Here is a 24,504-nt window from a genome sequence, read left to right on the forward strand (position 1 = left end):
GGAAAATGTTGGCGCTTTATAAATAAATGTTAATAATAGTCTTTTCTGTTCATAGACAGGGCAAAGAAGCACTGCTGCCTCCCATTCACCATATATTTATATATAGTAAATGTACCTACTTTTTGGCTGTAGGCCAAATGCTTTTATACAGGTTGTGAAACCCTGATGTGACTTCTAATATTTTAATATCCTCATATTTTACAACAGGGGGTACATTATTTCACTGAGGAGGTACAGTTATCCCGAGCCCTATGAAATCTTCTTCCGTAAGGGGGCCTGGTCGCATTGCTAAAGTTACGTAAATAGCGTAAGTTATTTAGAAAGTTATGCCAAAACCTACGCTATTCTTCTGCATGAACTTTCCAGCAGGGTAATGACTGGTTATTGGGCCCCACAGCAACATCATTGAGCCCTTACACTTACACAATTTACGTTACTTATGCAAAAATTTACACTACTTTTAAAGAAACTTACGTAACCTATGTATAAACTCCATTGCACCCCATTTAAAATACTAACTTATTAGCACATTAATTATTTTTACTACTGACTAGATATTGGGCCCCTTTGCAGTTCACGCAACTTATGCGAAAACTAACTTAACTTCCATATCCAGTAATGATAGCACAGAGCAGAGGCAGGTAGGTGGGAAGGGGTTAAACTTAGGGCAAATTCCACTGACCCCCTATAAGCTGAATGACCAAAATCTTGGCACTTCATGGGGTGCCTGAAAGTTTCTGATGGCGGCCTTGTATACATACACACATATAAACTTGGCTGGGCTTTTGATTTGCAAGAGGGAAGATAGAAAACCATATGAAAATATAAACCTTAAGGTCCCCATACACTATAAGATCTGCTCGCTTGGCGATGTCGCCAAGCGAGCGGATCTTCACCCGATATCCCCACCAACAGGTGGGCGATATCGGGTAGAAAGGGACTTTAAAAAAAAAAAATCGGATTACATTTGAGCTTATGGGGCAGTCGGTTCGGGGACCGCATCAACGAGCCGATGCGGTCCCCGATCCGACCGTATTTTCTAACCTGGCCGATCGAGATCTGGCCAATTTCAGGCCAGATATCGGTTGGCCAGGCAGCTCTGTTCTGCCCATACACGGGCAGGGACTGTTATCGGCAGCTATAGTCGGCCCGTGTATGGGGACCTTTACTCTAAAGGTGGCCATACACGAGGCGATTTCGCTCGTTGTGCGATGAACGATTATATCGACAAACGATCGTATGGCGATCGAGTTCCCATACGATATGCCATCCACGAGCAACGATAATTCGGGAAAGATTTCGTCGCATCATTATCGTAAAATACGTACGATCGTACATCTACGTACGATCGAATGTCGTTGACTTCCGCTGCTGGCAATCGTGACATGCGCAGAGAACAATCGTTGAAAGACAAATGTCTGACACTCACACCAACTGGCAGATTTTATCGTTAAACGACCAAAATTTTTAAACCTGGCCGATCGATTTTGGGGACGATAATGTCGGCTCGTTTAGTGGGACGACGATCGTTCGTACACCACCAACTATACGATAACTTAACGATAGCATCGGATCGTTCGGGAATCGGTCGTTTGTAAGTAAAAAATCGGTCCGTGTATGGCCACCTTTGCTTTTTAAATCTTTATAAGATTTATTAATGTCCCCGTGGGATATTAGCCTAATTAACATTGAGTGTGACTTTAGGCTAATTAACAGACTGAGTGACTTTTTTTAGTAGAAGCTGAAAATAGCAGACCCGATAGGATAAAAACTGTTAGGGCAAGGGCACACTAACCCTTTTGTAGGCAGGCAGACAGAAGCGGGTGCCTAATGTTGGATTTTTTTTGGGCTGATCTCCACTCCATATAGCTGAACTTTCAGGCTAATTCTGTGCCTGTCAGTGCAACTAGACATAGGCACCCTAGGCAACCCGGTTGGGCGGTTTGCTTGCCCTCGCCCCCCCCCCTACGCTTGCATGAATGCATGATCTCGCGTGCTAAAGACTACTGTGAGAGAAGCAATGTGGCCGGTGAGGAGGACATTGGTGCGGTGTGGGAACAAGGGCCCAGGGTAGGCACAGGCAAAAAAAGGTACATCCCTGGCGCCCCCTCACCTTTACACCGTAGACACGTGACTCTACTACCTACCCCTAGTTCTGGTCCTGCAGGCGCTTATAAAATACAGGTGGAGAGAGGCGAACCAGATGCTTTGTGTGCCCTTGCCTTTAAAGTTGCACTTTAAATAAAACATTTTTGTAGTGAATACAAATGTTATCAGAATTTAGATTATCATTTTTGTTTTTTAATTTTTTTTTATGCATGGGGATACAGCACCCGAGTCTCCAGTCTACCAGTTATGCCCAAATGCTGTGCCCTACTCCACTTGATAATATGTTATTAGGCTCAAATACATACTCTGTTTTTATCATTATAGGGTCCCTTAAAAGGGGCCTCCTCAAATACTGGTTGTGTTGCATAATTAAAGAAAATGTTATTCTATAATTCTATGTAAGTCTAAGTAAAAATGTACATTCATTATAGATTTGTGATGGCTTGTAAATGCAGGCCTGGATTTGTGGCGAGTCATCAAAGGACTGGGCCTAGGGTGGCATAAAACAATCAAAGCACCAGAGGCCCCCCCTTTAGATTAGAGGAACGGAGCTTCCATTTGAAGCAGCGTAGGTGGTTTTTCACGGTGAGGGCAGTGAGGTTGGGAAATGCCCTTCCTAGAAATGTGGTAATGGCAGATTCTGTTAATGCCTTTAAGAGGGGCCTGGATGAGTTCTTGAACAATCAGAATATCCAAGGCTATTGTGATACTAATATCTACAGTTAGTATTAGTGGTTGTATATATACCGTATATACTCGGGTATAAGCCGATCCGAATATAAGCTGAGGTACCTAATTTTACCTAAGAAAACTGGAAAAACTTATTGACTCGAGTATAAGCCTAGGGTGGGAAATGCAGCAGCTACTGCTAAGTTTTAACAATCAAAATAAATACCAATAAAATTACATTCATTGAGGCATCATTGGGGTATATGTTTTTCAATATTTATTTCAAAGAAAAACAGTAAACTAGCTCTGTAAGCGGAGAAGAGGGTCAACAAAAACAATATGAGTACTACCCCAAGCTCATTGCACATTGGCAAACTGGCAGCAGACCCGGTCCCGGAGGAGATGTAAGGGGAAATAAGTATTGCTAGTGGGATCCTAGGCAAGGGCACTGGAGGGTCTGGTTGCAGGTGGCCTAATTTGCACACAAAGGAGAGAGGGTGCTAGTCTAGAGGGACCCATGGCACCTGACTCGAGTATAAGCATTTTGGGTGCTGAAAAACTAGGCTTATACTCGAGTATATACAGTAGTTTATGTATGTGAGTGTATAGATTGGTAGGTGTGGGTTGTGTGTGCTGGGTTTACTTGGATGGGTTGAACTTGATGGACTCTGGTCTTTTTTCAACCCTATGTAACTATAAACTTAGGGGCGACATGGTGTCCCCCCGCAGTGAAATTTGGAAATTTTGCGCATGCGCGATCGGGGGTGGTTAGGGGTGCAGAATCGGGCGGCCTTGGGGCACACGGTTTAGAAATCCGGCGCTGTGTAAATGTACTTGTTATTCAAAGCAGTGCATGTTTATCCTTTTGTGTTTTCTCTATCTGACTCTTAAAACAGTGTAACAGAGGTGGGTATTCTCTAAGTCTTATAATCAACATATAATCAATATTGCTTTAGAGCCAGAAGTGCAAAGGCTATACATTTCCAGACAGATACTACTGGAGGATAACTGTTATATGTACCATAAATATATCTGGTGAATAAAGAAGGTTGCTTTTTTTCAGACATGGACTGGTTTCACTGCAACATGTGTTTCCTGGATAAGAATGAAACCTTCTATATCACCAACTGTGGGCACATACACTGTCAGAAATGCGTCACACAAGGTCAGTACCTTCCCTGTATAAGACTGCAGACATTTTTTCTTCTTCCAGCATATGTTTGGATATCGATCGCACATTTAAATGCAACAATCTAAAGCTAACAGACTGAAATTGTACTATAAAGGAGAAAGAAAGGCAAAGCACTTGGGAGTGCCAAAAAGTTAGGCATCCCCAAGTGACTTTAATCGCCTACCTTTTACCCTGACTGGTGCCCCTGTTAGGAGAGAACCGCAAAAGCCCGGGGTAGCTGCGAGTCCTCTATTAAAAGAAACACAGGATTTCTTTTCTCCTTTTTTATAAACATGTTCTTCGGTATTTGACTTCCTCTCTCAGAAAAATCCTTCATTCCAGAGCGTGCACAGGGGCCAGAGTCCCTACTCCTCCTTCCCCCTCCCATAAGAATTCATAAAACTCACTCCCAACCCCCTTAGGAATGTGTAATCTGAGCTACCAGCCTCTAAATCTACAGCAGGAAGTTATGGAGACCAAGCTAAAATGGCAACTGCAATCATAAACAAACAAAGAAAGCTTCTAGAGATCTTTACTCAGGTATGGTAAAGCTTTCTGCAGAATAAATATAGTGTTCTAGGTGGCACTAATGTGGTGAATCTATTGGCAGTAAACTGCCAAAATGACTTTCCTTCTCCTTTAGGCTAATGTCCCACAGAGCCAGTTAGTCAGCCGCAATAGATCTCTGCTACTGCGGGCGAGTAACTGATGCCTTTTAACCGGAAATAATGGGAGTCGCCAGTGAAAAGGCCTACACGTTGCTTTGGCTTTCTGAAGTTGTGCAAAGTTGCCTGCAGGAGGAAGCATTGCACAACTTCACAACCCTAATCTTGTTAGGGTTAGGATGGCATTGGCTCGCTAATGCAGTCCTCCTCTTGACAGCCTGTATCCCTGTCATTGCCATCCACTCATTTGGCCGAGGGCCAAACAATCCTCAGGGTGGGCATACTGGAAAAAAGATTCACTCATTTAGTGACCTTGCCAAACAAGCGGATCTTTCAGAGTATGTACAGCTTCACACATCCATCAAGTTGCATTTCACTTGCATTTGGCATTTGCCAGCACCGCACTGAGTATAAACTTATAGGAAATACAGAACTGAATTTTTCCTGCGTTTCTCTGAGGTGGAACGCATGAAAGATCCACTGCACAGGAATGCAGGAAGAACACTTGTGTGTAAGAGCCCTAACAGATGTGTATCTGCTCAAACTTTATTATGCTTCTTACAAGCCATGCTTGACCTCTATTATGAGTTATTAATTTTATATTGGTTTACATTATACTGTATCACTATATACTGTATACAAGAGCATTTTGGAACTTCTGTAAAAATTCCAAGTTGTCAGCTTTATATATATATATGGGAGAGAGAGAATGAGAAAAAAATGCTATGCTGATGTGTTGCTGATGAGTGATTGGGCATGTGAGGATAAAAGGGTAACAGGTCATTGCACACAGACGGGCTGTTATTTGTGGTTCTTGTGGTTAGAACAGACCCATGTGTATAGTATTATTTTAAAACTTGTGCTAAGACTGTGATCATGTGACTCTCAGATGTGCAGTTTATCAAAGCTGCCCTTTCCTACTCTAATCTTAAGGTGACCTGAATGGAAATAAACCCTCCTAGAAAAGATTTAATACAATACTAGAAAAAGAAAGTGATTTTTATTGCATCTTAACTAATACTAATAATTACTACTAATATTACTAATACTTTACAAAGGGCGGCAGAATGGGGGGTGGCCTAGGGGTGCCCGGCGCTGTTTACAAATTATTAACCAGTTCTGCTTAAAGTTGTACAGAGGCTAAAATGAAGTTCTCTTACTTCCTTACTGAAATTCCATTTCATATCAGTTTCCTTTTTTGCTTTTTCTTGTTTGTGGGTTCGAGGGTTGATGTAATAAGCCTGAATGATTGCTGATCTCAACAAATGCTGAGTTAACTGCTGAAGTCTGCAATCACACTTGCCATTTCTGGTTTTTACTGCACTGTGCAAGTTTTATTATTCTACGCTACAGCCGTCCAAATTACAAATTGATACCAAGTAATGTACATCCAAAGAATTAATTCATGTCAGACAGTAGAGGTAAAATACCCAAGGCTTAAAGGACAAGGCAACTCAAAATATAATTGTTTGCCTAATAAAAGAAACCAAAATTCTAAGCAGCTTTGCAATATACATTTATTACAAGTTTGTAATGGTTTTTGAGTTATTTGTATTTATAATTGCTATTAGAAGCAGTGTTTGCCTGTGCTTTCTATTCTCTGCCCTGGTGGCTCAGACTGTTGAAACATTGTAACACAAGGCAGCAGGCTGACAGACCTGTTTAAAATGTAAAATGTAACAACTAGGAGTTCAGCAAATGCTGCTTTCAATAGCAATTACATTTACAAATAACGTTTAAAGCGCTACAAATTTTTAATTATTTCATATTGGAAAGTTGCTTAGAATTATGTTTTCTTTCATTATGCAAAACATTATTTTTGGGGTTGACATTCCCTTTAAGGTGGCTATACATGGGCCGATTCTAGCTGCCGATATCAGTCCCTTAGACCGAATTGGCAGCTTATCGGCCCGTGTCTGGGCACTACCGACCAACATCTGGCCTGAAATCGTCCAGATCTTGATCGGGCAGGTTTAAAAATTAGTTGGATTGGGGACCACATAGGTTGGTTGATGCGGTCCCCGAACCAACAGACGCCTATTCACATCGTTCTAATTTACCCAATATCGCCCACCTATAGGTGGAGATATCAGGAGAAGATCCGCTTGCTTGGTGACCTCACATTTTCCACATGGAAATGCTGAACGCAAGTGGAATAAAGCAAGTTGCGTATGGGCAGGGAGAAGGGGGCTGGGTAGGGCTTGCTATTTTACATCAGACCCCTCTGAAGATCTTTTTTTCCAGGGGCCTGGCACAAAGTAACAAGCTCTACCCGGCCCCCTTTCCCCTGGCCCACTCGCAAACAGAGGAAATGAACCCTGTGGTCCTGTGCCTCCCTTTCCTCTTTTCCACCCCACAAGCACACAGTCTGCTTCCTCTATTGTTACACCATTGAAGTTGCGTTCTACCTGTGTTTGGTGTTTCTGTGCGTGCAGTAAGCCACCACAGGGGAATGCGTGAGTGTACTTAAACTGTGTATATGCAGTAAAAATAAATGCAATTACACTGCATATAAATTATTTACACACCATGTAAATAATAGTGGAAATGTAATTTGCTATGATAAGTTCAGACTACATTTAGCTGAACACGCATGCACCCCAACCCCTTGAGCTGCTAGGCTACAAAACCCTCTGTTTTTTTGTGTATTACCACACATTAGCAGGGCTATTGGACGTTTATGGAAAATCTTGGATACATTCAGTTTGTTATTGTCCCATTTTGTTGGAGTTGTAACCATTCTTCAGCACCAGGGCATTAGGTTAGTAGTTGTAGACTACATTGTGAAGTTCAGGCTTTATGTTTTACAAGTGCCTTCTTGTAAATTCAGAGCTTCAAATGATAACAATGTGAAAATTCAGGTATGTAATGCTGCACACCTACAGAACTTTATTTTACATATCAAAAAACCCAACTCGTTTCGACCCCCATTCAAAAGGAGGGGGGTCTTCATCAGGGGCACATATAAAAAGCTTGCTTTTTATATGTGCCCCTGCCGAAGACCCCCTCCTTTTGAATGGGGGTCGAAACGCGCTGGGTTTTTTGATATGTAAAATAAAGTTGTAACTTTTTATCATTTGGATGTGCCCTGCTCCTCTCTTATGTTATGATAACAATGTGGTCTGTGCCAGCATCGAAAAGTGAAAGGTGACTGGCTTTGGGCAAAATATCTGTATAGCTGACTAACTGCATGTATTCTTTTCTATGATACAGTGCAAGGAGGAAAAATACACCCTTAATTCTATGCCTTCCCATCAGGCATATGTGTCATCAGGCCGAGGACTGCTTCATTAAGCTGATGCACCCCCTGATCCAACAGAAAATCAAACCTGCCCAATCGAGATCTAGACAATTTTAGGCCAGATGTCGGTCGGCTAGGCCCGTTAGGGGCAGATAAGCTGCCGAATTGGTCTGAAGGTCCAGAGTCGGTAGTTGAAATCTGCCCGTCTATCACCACCTTTAGTCTATATTTAAGTGTGTTTTCCATATCTCTTACAATCCGTGAAAATGACTAAAACAGCAGCACCAGTTCCCTGCCCCCGGTATAACACCTGGCTATCATGCACAATGGATGGTGCTGAATAGGATTTGAACCCTGTCCCTCGCACTTTGAGCCAGCACTTAATAGTAGTTAATAGCTAACGTTAATCATTTTCTTTTCCTGTGCAGATAAATGCAGCGTCTGCAAAAGAGCCTGCAAATACCTGCAAATATCAGATAATGTGAGTGGATTTAGTTTTTACTGGAGAAGTATGACTATGGGGCACTGAAAAGACATACTGTACCACAAATTTCACACTGAGTAATATCTATTAACAAAAAAAGTTTGTTATTCTTACTACATTTATTTATACATAGCATATATTTTGATAGTTTTATGTAAAGATGACATTACAGATTACACATTATACAGATATGGTTATTAGGTTATTTGCTTAAATAGGAAATTATGGGAAATTGCATTGCCGTATTCCAGAGCTCTAACAGCGTTGGACTGGGCCGCCAGGGTACCGAGGGGTTCGAAGAGTGTTGGGGGCCTCTGCGGGGGGTGTGGGGTGTGAAGGCAGTGGGGGCCATTGGGGGGTAGAGGGGCCCCTGAGGCAGACGCCCCAGTGGGCCCTGCACCCCCCAGTCTGACCATGGGTCTCTAGATAGATAATCCCAAACTTGTACCAATATGCATTACCTCCCATGCCTCCTTGATTTTTTATGATATTTTCTCTTTGGCTGCTATTTTTAGCTACTTTGTTTTCTTTAAATAGATGAAGCCTCAGGAGAAGATATTTTTCAGACATCACAAGCAGATAGCTCAGAAGTACTTTGATCAAATTACTCAGGTGTGTTCTAAAATATGATGTTGTCAAGTGCTCCAAGTGACTTTGATCCATAAGCTCACATTGCTATACAGTCAGCCCTCCCTACTTATATACTATGAACTGAAAGTGCAAATTGCCATTAAAATTGGGTACCTTTTGCATTTCTATGCTTTTCTCTATTTATTTATTTTATAATGCCTGTTTGTGATAATTTGCTAATGAACTGCATAACCATGTGGGTGCTACACAAACACCACATAATAACTTGAGGCTCATGGAGCAATTTAGTGGCCCGTGATAGATCCTTGCTACTGCTGGTGACTTATCGCTCCTAAATGCCTTTCCACTGTCAACAAAGGAAATCGGCGGTAGAAAGGCCTGCTCATCGCTTCGGTTTTCCGAAGTCAAGCAAAGTTTCATCCTGCAGGCAAGCTAGATTGTTCTGAGTGACTTACATAGCTCTGAGATCTGGAGCCCTAAAGGCTTAAACCTTTTAAAATCCTAGGCCCACTCCAAAGGCCTCCCTTTTAAATTGTACCACTATGTATCTCCAATAGTATCCTGTTTGCTGTACCTATTGCTAAAGAGAGTAAAACAGCAGGGTTGGTGGGCACATCTGGCACTGCTTAATGTTCTCTTTCCAGCAATCACATATCATGAGCATGCACAGTTAAAGTTAGGTCTGGATTTACTCTAACCAAAAAATATAATTCTGAGCATCTTTCTTTTTACTTTCTTTGTTAGTAGTGATGCTTAGCGATTTGTAGAGTCAGAAAACTTTAGAATAAATACGATCATTTACCTAGGTATATCCTTTTAAGTGCTTTGAGTAGCTATAGTAAATGTTTGGGTAGGAATACCTTTTGCTGTTGGGCCTATTTAGCCTACATATCTCAACTGTTCACAGGTGTCGAGCTTTCAAAAGCAGCAGCTTGAACTTCAAATGGCCTTTTATAAACATTACCTTTGTAAGACTCAGCGTGCATTACAAGATGCTCTTCAGAAGGTCAACAGCCAAGAAAGGTATTAAAATATATATTAATATATAATAATATATGCATATTTGTTAAGTGAACGTAACAAATGTAATGTAATATAAAGATGTTAGCACAAAGTTTAATACAAATGCACCGTCCCAATAAATAAAACATATTTTTCCCTATATAATGATAACCATAGCCTTCTTTTAAAATGGGAATTTATAACAGTAACATGCTATATAGCTAATTTTTAATTTGTAAAAAACGTAGGAGGCTGTGCCAACAGGCAACAAGTCTATTTAATTTACAACTGCTTGTCCTAGATCTTTGCACAAAAATAGCCACATAATTATGGTCAAATAAATCACATTTAGAAGATTTTTTTTTGCTCAGAGTGATGATTTGAGCCTGTTTTACACATAGACATTTTTCTAAATATCTTTTAAAAAATACATGCCAAGCATTTAAAAATGCATATATTGCATTGATGTTTTTTGTTTTAATGGAATGTTATTGTGAGTTTACATGTCTCTATTTTTTGTATTATGAACATGTTTGAACAAATAAAAATATATAGCATGTTGAGTTCATTAAAGCAGCATAAACATTGTTGTACTTGGGCCCGGCTCCGGACCAAAATACACCCCCCAAATTGTGAAACTGATGCCATCAACATGATTTTCTGATTTCTGCAAACATTTTCCAGCTGGGGGGATTTTTATTCAAAAAAGAAAATCTATTATATAGGCACCCAAGGGCCACCCCCCAAAAGTGGTAGGATGTTGGTGGTATAATAAGACAGAATTAAATGGAATCAATTAGCTCATGCATTTAGGTGCGCTCAAGACTGCGTCTCAGGGGCTCTTACACATGAGCTTTTGCCCAGTGTTCCCTGCCGTGGATTTCTCCTGCGTTCCACTGCAGGGCAATGCAGGACAAAATGCAATTGATTTTTTTATCTGCCCATACTGACACAGGCGCATCCAGGTGCTGAACACCAGTGAAACGTATCATGTTACGTTCTGCCAGCTTTTGGTGCTTAGTTGTGCCTCTGTCAGTATGGGCAGATAAGAAGATGAATTGTGTTTCATTATGCGCTCCCCTGTGGTGGAACACGGGAGAAATCAAAATAGGGTGAAATGCCCATGTGTATAAGCCCTAAAAGCCCTTTATACATATGGCCCTCAGTACAAAATCCAAGACAATTAGGAAAAAAAGGAGCTCTAGAGTTTTTTGTGCCTTGATCAAGCGGTAATTCCAAGACTCCCTTTGCATGATGCAGCCTCAGGCAGTACAAAGTTGCACAAATTGAATACAATGCAAACAGCATTTTGGATACTGTACAACACCCATATTGACCCTGGAATAACTTATGCACAACTGTGCAACTGTAGTGCCAATAACTGAGTTACTCTCGGATGATGGACAAAAACATTGCATTCTGGGCAAAATAAATGGTTAAAAGCTAAGTTTTTGGACTTTAGTGTATGACCCTTGTGAGAACTAGTTGGATTTGGCTGATCCTCTGGTGCAGTATGAGAGGAAATCTCCCTATGAATAGATATACAGTAAATCTAAAACTTTAGTTTGTTGTGGCACATTAGCTAAACATTAAGTCTTGTTTTTTTGTTTCTGTTGGCCCTTTATTCAAAGGGAAAGATGCAAAGTGCATAAAATGGGCATAAAGTGCCATGTTTTTTTGCCCACAACACATCCCTGCTTACAGGGATAAAGCGGCATGGGGGTCTGCTGCCTTTGTGTCATTCACAATGTGCAAAAGAACTAAAAGGAGATGCAAGGCATTCTGGAAGTAAGTACAGGGCTCTAATAGCAGAGGCTCTAAATTAAGCTAGAAGCAGGTGTAATATGCTCTGATAGACATATTTTTAAACCATTAGTGCGTATAGCCCATGTGCCCCCTTGGTAAATGAACCCTATCATCATTGTGACTCTACTCTAAAAATGAGCGATTTCAGGCAACAAACATACAGTGTAGCGACAATTGCCTATTGTGCCAATTTCCATCTATAGTGGGAAACCACTACACATGTGGCATTAGTACTGCAAAAATCTCTGACCATGTAAGATTTTCTGCTGTCAAGCCTGTACAATAGTAACTGGCGTTTGTAGTTGACAGTGGTTGTATTACTGGGCTGACATGGGAAAAGTTACTCCAAATATTAATGTTACAGTATATTTGTAGAAATGTATAATTAATTTTAAGTATTACAACTCTTTTTGAACATTTCTGAACAACACAATGTATATTTATGGGCAAGTGGCCCGAAATAGCACCAAAAAGTGTATTACTTCAAATTGCATAAAGATGTAACATATGAAAAATTTATATCAACAACTTTACAATGATGCACATTTAATCTCCAGTGACATATTCCTTTTTGTTAAAGCGAGTTGAAAACCGTGAAAAAAGACAATGCAGAACTCAGAACCCTGGTTAGTGCTCTTAAGGTAATGGAATAATTCATTCTGTGCTAAAGAAGACTTTTTATATGATTTTTCCGACCAATTATTGATAAAATAAATGCTATGCATGTTGTGATATTAAAACAATTTAAAAAATACCCAATGTTCTTCTTTCATATATATTTCAGGATTTTTTATTTTTTTTTATATTTAGGGTTCTTTGACCAGATCACAAAACAACAACAGGTGCACAAAAATTCTTCTATGTATTTTTTACTGATTTAAATGGCAAGCAAATATTTTATTTATTAGTGTCAGAGCGCAACTTTGTGGTGAGAAGAGGTATTGCTGCAAGTCTACATTGAAAAGTAATAGTTTGTAGCTTGTTTTTGGAAATACTCTTTTACCATTATTGTGCATTCTTAAGCAATGACACATGAGATTAGTCACCCCACGAGTAACTGTTCTCCTCTGAATGCTTCCTTAGCGACAATAATGTAAATAGTTGGTGGGAAACCATATGTGTCACATTGTCTTTCTAAAACCACCCAAAGTTTTGTGAGGCAACTTTGCGTTTTCAGGGAGATTAGTCACCCGCAGTAGTGAAGCAACATTACTAATTTATTGTCTTTGTATTTTTTCTGTCAGATTGTATATACCTCGACCTGTTGCTATCACCTCTCCTTCTCAGACAGGTAAATGGAACCTGCTGGGCACTTGGAAGTGTACATTAACTCTTCTCTTATCAGTCAATTATGCCTTTGTTATCAGCAACTCCATGGATTAATACTGTCTCAGCTTTTAAATTTACATCTGTGTTTAAATTCCACATTATGTTTGAGTTGAGTCTTCAAACAAGTTACAAGGTCATTCGTTATTGTAATATTTTTCTGGGCTGCAATAAGATTCTCTTTATTCAATCAGCCCCTTAGTTTCACATAGCACTACACACAAATGTAAAATGTATTAGAAAGAGAACCTATTCAGACGTTTAACAGTTATATAACCTCAAACCCAATACAAACATTCTAACATTAATCAGAGATATTAACAAACAGTACTCAATAAATAATCCTAAATGTAGCATTTGTGCAGCTATTTGTGTTCACAGACAAAATATAAAGAAAGAGGATAATAGGACTAATGTATTGCACCTATTGACTAAAGGTCCCCATACACGGGCCGACTATAGCTGCCGATATCGATCCCTTGGACCGATTCGGCAGCTAATCGGCCCGTGTATGGGCAGAACAGAGCGGCCTGGCCGACCAATATCTGGCCTGAAATTGGCCAGATCTCGATCGGCCAGGTTAGAAAATCCAGTCGGATCGGGGACCGCATCAGCTCGTTGATGCGGTCCCCGAACCGACTGCCCCATAACCATAATCGCCCACCCGAATTTTAACTGCAATTTAGTTGGCAGTATGAAAGTCTGAATGGAATAGCAAAGTCAAAAGATAAACTATTGCACACAGGGAGATCTGTAGTGTTTTGTTGCACCTTATCTTGTCTAGTAAATAGGCATGCCTCTGCATTTTAGAGTAAAAGATTCCTGTCCCTAGATGGGATAAGGTTTGATTGTGGCTTTGTCATTCAATATAAATGAGCAGGAGATATGTAGCATTTTATCATTGGGGTGATATAAAGCTACAGATCTTTCAGCATGCTGTTCCCTGTAAAAATAAGAATAACAATATAATCAGACTTTTACAGTCAATCGGATTTTGGCTGCTGGGGTGGCAATAAAATAGTATTTTTCACTTGCAGGCTGGAAATAGGCAGAACAAGAATGCAAACAATTGACAAACCATACAAAATAAATAACGGTGAAAAAGGATTTATTTATAGCAGAGTGATTATGGACTGGCTATACTTTCTGTAAATTAATGTCATAGTTAACATTTCTTGTTATAGAAATGGCTTTTATTCTGTTTAAAGGAATACTGTCATAGCAAAACATGTTTTTTTTTAAAAACACATCAGTTAATAGAGCTCATCCAGCAGAGTCCTGCATTGAAATCCATTTTTTAAAAGCACAAACACATTTTTTTTTATATTCTTAATTTCCCAAGGTGCCACAGCTATGGGACTTGTACTCTGATAAACTTCAGTCTTTCTTTACTGCTGCGCTGCAAGTTGAACTGATATCACCCCCTCCCTTTGCCTCCCAGCAGCCGATTAGCAGAACAATGGGAAGGTAGCAAGATAGCAACTACCTGATACCTGTATTGCTAAAAGTGGCTGATATTAGAACAGTACTCAACAGTAAAATATCCAAGTCCGGCCATGACTCCTCCAGTTACACGGGAGTAGGAAAAACAGTCGTTTATCTGAAAGCAATTCTATTGTCTAGCGCTGGCTCCTTCTGGAAGCTCAGACTCCAATATTACAACTTAAGGTGGCCACACACGTGGCGATTTGCGATCTTACAATGTTAAGCTGGCCATACACGCACCGATATTATCAGTGCGTGTATGGCCAGCTTAACAAAAATATATTTGTTGGTTCAAGAATAGAATTTTAAATGGTAGAGGGAATTATTTGCTATGTAAACAATGTAATTTAGAAATAAAAAGTACCCATAAAAAATCATGACAGAATCCCTTTAAATCTTTTACTTACAAATACTTTTGTGCTTAAATCTTTTTTAGTTACTCCTCAGCAAAGCAACCATGATACAAGGTATGGAGTTTATATTACACACTTTTGTTGCTTAAATTGGTAAAATTATCTATATTCATTTGAGCTTTGATGATGAAGTGCAGACAAAGATGATAATTGCCTCTTTTTTTATAGCCGCTCATCCTCTGCGGAATCACTGTTACGTGGATTGTCACGCTCAGGAGGACAGAGTGTAAGTGTCGGCTCACTACAGATACTAAAGATCTTATTACTTATAACTACAATTCTAGAAAAAAATATAAATATATTCAATTATAGTGCAGCCAATAATACTATACAGCCAAATATGTCTGAATCGAACAATAAATGAAGGAACTAATCAAACATGATATTCTCTTTGTTTAGAATGTAATTTAATGTGCTCTAATGCTGTTGCCCATAGCAATCCAATCATATATTTGCTTTAATTTTCTAACTTGTAGTAGACTGCTTGACGCTAATTACTGATTAGGCGTTACACAATTACTTGTGCAAATTAGCATCAGTATTGGTAAGTGAGCCCTACTGGCACCCAACACTGGTTAGTTGGCTACATACAAGATAGCATAAAAAGATTAAATGTCTTCAGTTACTAAAATGCATCAGTTAATATTACTGGTCCTTATTTATTTCTAAATTACACTGTTTACATAACAAATAATTCACTCTAACATTTAAAATGTTATTCTTGAACCAATAAATTTACTTTTTTAGTAATATTAGTAATACATTTTTTTGTAATATTGGTGCACTATGCCCAATTCTGAGCTTTCAGAAGGAGCCAGCACTACACATTAGGAACTGCTTTCAGACAACCTATTGCTTCTCCTACTTAGGGCTCTGGCACACGGGGAGATTAGTTGCCCGCGACAAATCTCCCTGTTCACGGGCGACTAATCTCCCCGAGTTGCCTTCCCCTGCCATCCCACTGGCGAAAATGTAAGTCGCCGGTGGGATGGCACACGCGGCGGCGCGATTTCGGGAGATCGCCGAAAAAGACTCGCCCACCGGCCACTTACATTTTCGCCGGTGGGATGGCAGGGGAAGGCAACTCGGGGAGATTAGTCGCCCGCGAACAGGGAGTTTTGTTGCGGGCGACTAATCTCCCCGTGTGCCAGAGCCCTTATTGTATCTGGATTTCTTACTATTGAATGCTATTCTGATATCTACTGGGAGCTGCTATCTTGCTACCTTCCCATTGTTCTGCTGATCGGCTGCTGAGGGGGGCCAGGGGGTGATATCACTCCAACTTGCAGCACAGCAGTAAAGAGGGACTGAAGCTTATCAGAGCACCGGTCACATGGCTGTGGCACTTTGGAAATTGAAGAATATATCTAGCACCATGTCAAATTTTAAATTTAAATACAAAAAAAAATCTGTTTGCACTTTTAAAAAACTATTTCAATGCAGGATTCTGCGGAAGAAGCTCTAATAACTCATCATAATAAATGATTTTTGAAAAGCTCAGCCACAATGCACTGAGATGGCTGCCTACACACCAACATTACAACTAAAAAATACATTTGTTGGTTCAAATATTACATTTTAAATGGTAGAATGACTTATTTGCTATGTAAATAGTGTAATTTAGAAAAAAAAAGTACACCATAAAAATGACGATAGAAGAAATGTTTTAACATTTGTGAATCACATAATGCTTGAACATAAAATCATCTAAGGATCTAGGAGCCCTAGCTTCTGAGGAGGCAGTTTCATTTCATCCCAGTTTAACAGCTGCTTATGATAGTTTATGCATTACTAATGTCTGTAGTGAAACTAAGTGCTGTGTTCATCATTGTCTTTCTTTTATGTGACCTTTTTATGTGTGTATATAGTGTTTAATTAACAAAGTTACTGTATTCCTTCTTTGCTAAAATTCTTTTTTTAATTTGTCAGTAGCTGGACTCTTGTATGCTCTACCTGTTTGGGATGTCCTGTGAGTAGCCAGCTCGAACACAGTATGGGCTGTCTGGGTTACATGGGGCATATTTATTATAGTGTGTAAGCCAACATCACCAGTGATGTTGCCCATAGCAACCTATCAGATCTTTGCTTTTATTTTCTTACATGTAGGTGACTGTTCAATTCTAAATGCTGATTGGTTGCTATGGGCAACATCAGCGGTGATGTTGTCTTACACTCTATAATAAATATGCCTCTATAGTGTGCACAAAAAGAACATGGTGTAAGATTGGTTGCTTTTATCTATTTTTTTTCTCTACATCATGATTGTACAGTATATGGCTGTTTAGTTTTATTGGTGATGCTATACTTGGAAGTTTTGCACTTCCTTGTATGTAGAATTTGGCTTGCCCTTTAGAATGTGTAGGACAGACATTGCAGTTAGCAGCATATTTGGCATATTAAAGGGGTTGTTTCAATTCTGTTGTTTTCAAAGAGTTCATCAGAAATAAATATGTTTTTAAATTGCTTTTTATTTTTGACTGTTTTTCTAATATTAATATTTACATTTCATTTTTTTACCTTCTCGTGTCTCCCCGGAGTAGCTCTGAGGGGGAGGGTTACCGACTCACAAACTGTTCTAATGTGATACAGTAAATTTCTTTGACCATGCTAAACACAATCCCTGAGGCAGCTGTTATTATTGGTAGTTGCTAACATTCTACAGATGCTGCTGAAAAATGTATCAACCAGGGTAGCAAAGTGTAACAAGTCAGTGTCTGAGCCTGGTTTATGGAAATGCTATCATTAAATGCTATTATCAAATATAGAATTTAATTTGAAAAAAGTATTTATTTATCTTGTACCATTTGAAAAGTGTTTGGAAAGTGAACAACCCATTTAAAGAACTGATAAGGTATGGGGTGTTGTCTCACTTTCATCCCCCGGTATAGTAGATATATGTTAAACGGTCTTTTTCCCTCAGATTTTGTATATATTTCAAGATTGGTCTGTTTATATTGCAAAAATAGTTTTGAAACCCTAGACCCTAAAACAGGAGTGGCCAGACTTTTTCATTACGCGGTCGACTGATTACCGGGGAATGCGGAAGTGAGGCGTGAATGCATACGTACACAACACAGCGTATGTGCGCATTCACGCAGCACTTGCGCATCCCCAGCTACATCGCTGTCCACCAGTGATCCATGAGGGATCGACTGATGGAGCGCTATCAACGTTTTGGCCACCCCTGCCCTAAAACAACCCAAATTGGGATGGAAAAAAGTCAATGATTCCATACAGAAGTATAAACAACATATAGCCATGCAGGGAAAAACAACATATAGCCATGGAGGGACTGGCTCTTCTATACTGAAGGCCATATTACATAGTGGTGCAAATGGTTGGGGAAAGAAATAGAGACTCTGGTCACTGGGTATTAGCTCTTTTATGAGGGGAAAAGAAATCCCCCTAAATGTGACATTACTGTCTGACCCAATCAGAGTCAGAGTAGGGGTGCAGGACCCACCGGGGCTGCCACCCCAGGGGCCCCACACCGCCCAGGGTGCCCCTGCCACTCCCCCCCCAACCCCCTGCAGGGGAACCCGCCCGATGTCCTTCCCTCAGGGCGCATAAGTGAAACGCGTCAGGGGAGGACAACGGTTTTTTTTCGGTGTCTCTGCGGCCCAGCCTGACCCTGGAACCAATCATATTTATTGTACCGTTAGTTTAATAAATACAGTGCATAAGGTGTTAGGGGAGTAATAGCATATACCACTGTAACAGCTTTGTCCTGCCAACACACCACTCTGGGAAAATGATAATTTATTTCAGATGTACAAAGTTCCTGGCAGAACTATGGTATCAGACAAGTTTCTGGCATATTCAAGGATGGATTACCTAAAACTCTTGCAAAGAGAACTTTTCAGTCCAATGAATGGTGTAGTTAATATAAAATTTTATCATATGGTTAAAAAACAGTGGCCTAATGCCAATGCAGTTGGCAGCCCCACCTATGGAGACATTAGTAGATGACTTAGCTATTATATCTCTCTATAGAACTATGTCTGTATTGCAATTTGCAAGTGTTTGCAAGTGTGACATGGGACAGGGAACAAAGTGTGCAGTCTAGGTGTTGACATAATATTAGATATATCTTTTTACAGCAGCCACTATCAGCAGGCAGAGTACAGGAAAGGACCACACCAATATCCAGTTATGGTGAGCATCATTTCAACATGAATGAAACCATTGGAACATGTGATAATGAGCAGGGAAAATAAACTAGACCTTTTTCATGCCATGAAAAAATGGTTATTTTCTAGGTATCTGATATTTCTCAGTAAACTGTTCTCTTTAATAGCTGCATTATTAAACATTTAATTGTATCCATGTGAAAGTTGGTGCAAAATTTTTGATTGAATTTTTGTTTTAGAATCGCCAATGTCTACAAGGAGTTCCTCCAATCGGTAAGAAAAGCAATGCATGATCACTAGACTCCTACATACATATATACTTGCAAAGGTAGTGTCCTTTGGGTAACCAGGGATATACAAGGGGCATTTATTTATGAATTAAAATTGACCAAAAATCTATAATTGCCTAACATTACCTATGCTAGTTCACTTAAGAAATCTAAAAGTTTTGCCTGTCCAGAAACCCTTTAGCAACCCTGCTAACTGTGCAAGGCATTCTTTACCACAAATCAGCTGCTTCAGTTGAGCGGCTTATCACATCCTCCCTATGCATGAGGGAACTTGCGCCCCCATTGTTATCTCCCTATCCAATGCATAGTGGTCAGATGGAGGAATTTAGATATATAGTTTGGGGAGAAAGAGAGCTGCAAAGGGGCAGTGATAGACTGGCATGTGAGTGGTGCAGTCAGTTTATATCATACAACTCTAGGGTGCAGTTTATTTTAACTGTCAGGCAGTCAAATACTTTGGGGAATGACAGAGCCCTCATTTCTTTGCATCATCTTTCAGTATAGGATTTTGGCCACATGACCTAAGCACTCCAGCACTGTGGTGTGTCCCTTCTTGGTCTCCTTAAACACATGAAGTGTCCTTCTAGCTTAGTTGTACATGTATATTGACTTATCCTCAATGCCTTTTGATGACATGATGATGTTTTGCTTATATGCATTGACACAGTATTAATATATACAAATATTGGATCTATTGTCTGCAATGCTTGGAATCTGGGGTTTTCTGAATATGGGATCTTTATGTAATTTGAATCTCCACACCTTAACCCAACAGGATTGATTTGCTACCAATATGGATTCCAATATGGAATTACAAGCTACTGCTTTATTAATACAGAGAAAAGGGAAATAATTTTAAGCTTTGTAGATAAAGGGTTTCTGGATAAGGGATCCCATACCTACTTTTCCAGTGTTTCAGACACGCATGACTCTGTCCTTCAGGAGTTTATGTGGACGATTTGATACTATTCTCCCTCATTTGCCTTGAGTCCTGCTGTTGTTGCTCTGTTTGTCCCTGAAACTTATTCCCTATACTTAAATGTTTAGACACTTCTTGCAACATTCTTTCACTTGATACATGTGTTGAAACCTAATAACCACTTACACTTAACAGCAACACTTGTAACATTATAGTTTCACCTATTTTCACTCCATTTTACTACAGTACATTTCTTTGCCTCTTTTCTCCATGCTGATTGTTTACAGTGTTTAAGAGTACTGTTTGTACTTGAAACAGAGTTTTTCAATAAACTTTTTTTCTATTCCCTGAATGTGCGGTACTCTTTCTCTATGACTATGAAGATTTTCATTCTTCCAGGTCATGGTATATCTAGTATAATTAAATCTAAAACTAAATCTAATTAAATCTAAAGCAGCTGGCCTTGTTAAGTAATCATTGAAGACGTTTCACTTCTTATCAGAGCAGCTTCTTCAGCTTCTTTAGTTCTTCCACTAATCCAATCACAATGGCACTATGTAACTCTTCAGAAAGGTGACATTTAAAACTCACAGAGGTGTGAATGCTGTGGAGTTACTTTGAAAGGATTACCAAAGTATCATGCAACTCTTCAAAACAGGTATTACTTGTAAGAGTTGCATGAATGGATGTGTGAAGAGTTCTGAAACTGCCGGGGTACAGATGTTAGAACAGCATTGTATGTAGCAGACAGATGGTGTCGAAGTCCCCCACCTCTGTTTAGGGATGGTTTCTCCACTTTAACTTGAATGGCCTCTTTCACATCTCTTTCAAACCAGCGGTCTTCTTTGTCCAAAATTTGGCTGTTGCTATTTTCAAAGGAGTGTCCCTTGTCTTTTAGGTGTAGAAATACAGCAGATTCCTGGCCTGTAGAATTTGCCCTCCTATGTTGAGCCATTCGCTTGGAGAGCAGTTGCTTTGTCTCACCAATGTAATGGTCTGTGCACTCCTCGCTACACTGGACTGCGTATACATTGCTTTGTTTTTCCTTTGGTGTTGGATCCTTTGGGTGTACAAGTTTTTGTCTCAGCGTGTTGCTAGGTTTGAAAAACACAGGGATGTGGTGTTTGTGGAAAATTCTTCTGTGTTTCTCCAACACTCCTGCTACATTTGGGATGACTATATTGCGCCTACTCTGTGTCTCAGGACGGTTATTTCTTTTGGTGTTCCTGTTGGGCTTAGTTGCTGTTGTTTTGACAAAAGCCCAGTCTGTGTAGCCACAAGCTTTCCTGGTCCTTCACATGGCAGTGGGCACCAACGGGTTAATCCCCACGTCAGGTGAAGGACAGGAAATAACTCTCCAATAAATTTTCTCCCCGTCCTCCATCCGGTCTCCTATTTTTTCCTGTCAGGAAGAAAGCTCACCCCATTCCAGCGGACCTGGCTCTACCACTGACGCTGCGGGACCGGGGGTGCCTGTGTGTGTCCCTGCAGGGCCTTTCTCTGGGGCCATGGCCATCCATTGCCTCTGGTGCCGTAAGCCGTAATGCTCCAGTTGGGACGCATGAGCAGTAAGCCGCCTGATTCAGGTATCGCTCCTGGGCGGAAGTTCGCGGGTGACGTCATCCTGGCGCGAATTTTCAAATCTGAGCGTCTGGAAGCTCTCCTCGCTGTGTTTGCGGCGGTTTCTGCTGGAGTTTGGTTGGGCTCTGTGAGGGATTCTGTCACTGCAGTAAGTGCTCCCTGGGGATCTGTTGCTGTTTTGCTGCCTGTTGGTAATCTTACCTTATTCCCCCTTTTTCAGCTATGAGCTCTGGGAGGAGATCCCATTCAAGATCAAGTGGGTGAGTGGACACATGCAGAGCCTTTTTTAGCTTGTTGCTAAGAAATTATTTACACAGTGTTATTGTTTAGTTCTCCAGGGAGAAGGAGAGAAGAGGATGCCAGGAGGGAGAAATCTGCTAGGAAGGAATGCATGTCTTGTAATAACCCGGCTTTATATAACAAGAAATGTCAAAATTGTCTGGATCAAGTGGCTGGAACATCAGCTCCTCAAGATGCATCAGTGCTTTTGGAGTGGATGAAGAATTCCTTTGATCAATCTATGGAAGATATGGTTAATAAAGTTACAGAGAATATGTTATCTAAGATGTCGACTTTACAGTCTCAAGGAGAAGGAAGAAAAGCGGCTACCTCTTTGGGTGTATCTTTTTCGGATTCTCCTATTTCTAGTGATTCTGAATTTTCTTTTGAGGAACAGCTTGATGATAGAGAAGATATCTGCTTTAATATGGATTTGATCGGCCCATTGGTTCGGGCTATGAGAGAAACTCTGAAATTGGAAGTTAAGGAAAAGTCTTCTGAAGTATCTGATCTTATGTTTAAATCTGTTAATAAAAAATCTGAAGTTTTTCCAGTTCATCAAGTTATCAAAGATCTTGTCAAAGAAGAATGCAATGTTCCAGATAAAAAGTTTTACCTAAATAGAAGGATAAAGAAAATGTATCCCTTTAAAGAGGAAGAAGTGAAAGATTGGGATATAGCTCCAAAGGTTGATGCGTCAATTACTAGAGTAGCTAGGAAAACTACTTTACCAGTTGATGAAGGAGTATCCCTTAGGGATGCTATGGAAAGAAGGCAAGATTCCATCCTAAAGAAGTCTTACGTGGTGGCAGGAGCAGCTTGTAAACCAGCTATTGCCATAACTTCTTTGGCCAGGGCCAACAAGATTTGGATACAAGATCTGGAAATAGCTTTAAAAGACAAGTCTAGTAGAGAAGATATGGTCAAGATTTTGGAAAAAATTAAAGCTACAAATGATTTTGTCCTCGCTTGATCAAGTTTCCTTTTCAGCTAAGGGAATGAGTCTGGCGGTCGCAGCTAGACGGTCTCTTTGGTTAAGGCACTGGATGGCGGATACTTCATCTAAACATAATTTATGTTCTCTTCCTTTTGAGGGAAACCTTTTGTTTGGTGCTAAGTTAGACAACATTATATCTAAAGCATCAGCAGGGAAATCTTCCTTTCTTCCCCAGGATAAAAGAGGGAGAAGACAGACATCTGGATCAGCTAGACCTTCATTTAAAGATGTCAGATCGTATAAACCTGGAAGGAATTTTTCCAGACAGAATTCTTGGAAAGGAAAGAATCAGTCTTTTCAACACTTCAAGAAAGAGGGTAAACAAGATAAAACCAAGAACCAATGAAGGTGTGCGAGTCCGGCAGCAGGGGGTTGGGGGAAGACTCCTCGATTTCCAGGCTGTTTGGGCTCATACTATTTCAGACAAATGGGTGATAGAATCCATCTTAAGAGGATATTGCCTGGAGGTCGTAAATCTTCCACAAGAAACATTTTTCATTTTAAGACTCCCGAAGATTCAGGAAAGCAGCCAAGGCCTTAGAGAACATGGTTTGTCAACTCCTAGAGGAAAATGTGATCTGTCCTGTCCCGGTTCACCAGACAGGTTTGGGAGTCTATTCAAATCTTTTTCTGAGGAGGAAGCCTTCAGGAGATTTTCGTGTCATTTTAAACTTGAAGAGATTAAACAAGTCTTTACGGGTAAGGTCTTTTCGAATGGAGTCCATCAGATCGATCTGTCAGGTAATTCAGCCTTTAGACTGGATGGTGAAAATAGATTTAAAAGACGCCTATTGGCACATTCCAATTCATCCGAATCATCAAAAATTCCTCAGGTTCTGCCTAAAGGGCTTTCATTTCCAATACAGGGCTCTGCCCTTTGGGCTCGCCTTAGCTCCAAGGACATTTACAAAGATTCTGGCTCCTTTGATTGCAGCTATCAGATTGCGAGGAATAGAAATATTCGCTTACCTGGACGACATCTTGATAAAAGCAGCTTGTCCGAGGGTACTCAATCAACATACTATGATAGTACTAAAGATGCTGGGAAAACACGGCTGGATTGTGAATACGCAAAAATCTTCTCTTGTCCCGACCCAGATAATGAGGTATCTAGGGTTGATGATAGATACAATTCAATTCAGATTGTTCCTCCCATCAGAGAAAGTGATAGAAATAATTCGGCTGATGGAGAGTTTCTCCAAATTTCAAGTCTCAACAGCTTTGGTGTGTCAACAGTTGATAGGGAAGCTGGTGGCATCCATGGATGCAGTGAACTAGGCTATGCACCACATCCTACAGTTCGAATTTCTGAGACAATGGAACAGTCTTCAGAAGGATCAACATAT

The 24,504-nt window shown here is 40.2% G+C and overlaps 1 protein-coding gene across 2 annotated transcripts in view; it reads left to right on the forward strand.

Annotated features, from left to right (window-relative positions):
* The first annotated feature begins 216 nt into the window (after positions 1 to 216).
* Positions 217 to 24,504, forward strand: part of rnf212b (ring finger protein 212B) — a 33,433-nt gene continuing 9,145 nt past the window's right edge. For both annotated transcript variants that reach the window (XM_031891115.1, XM_031891126.1), the window contains exons 1-12: positions 217 to 307; positions 3,842 to 3,943; positions 8,284 to 8,336; positions 8,877 to 8,951; positions 9,838 to 9,953; positions 12,319 to 12,379; positions 12,549 to 12,580; positions 12,983 to 13,029; positions 14,986 to 15,016; positions 15,131 to 15,188; positions 19,063 to 19,117; positions 19,332 to 19,365. In XM_031891115.1, the coding sequence (XP_031746975.1) occupies positions 3,844 to 3,943; positions 8,284 to 8,336; positions 8,877 to 8,951; positions 9,838 to 9,953; positions 12,319 to 12,379; positions 12,549 to 12,580; positions 12,983 to 13,029; positions 14,986 to 15,016; positions 15,131 to 15,188; positions 19,063 to 19,117; positions 19,332 to 19,365 (662 nt within the window). In that variant the 5' untranslated portion in view covers positions 217 to 307; positions 3,842 to 3,843. The remainder of the gene's footprint in view (positions 308 to 3,841; positions 3,944 to 8,283; positions 8,337 to 8,876; positions 8,952 to 9,837; positions 9,954 to 12,318; positions 12,380 to 12,548; positions 12,581 to 12,982; positions 13,030 to 14,985; positions 15,017 to 15,130; positions 15,189 to 19,062; positions 19,118 to 19,331; positions 19,366 to 24,504) is intronic.

The sequence above is a fragment of the Xenopus tropicalis genome, chromosome 1 (genome assembly GCF_000004195.4).
Source record: "Xenopus tropicalis strain Nigerian chromosome 1, UCB_Xtro_10.0, whole genome shotgun sequence".
In the NCBI taxonomy this organism is placed as follows: domain Eukaryota; kingdom Metazoa; phylum Chordata; class Amphibia; order Anura; family Pipidae; genus Xenopus; species Xenopus tropicalis.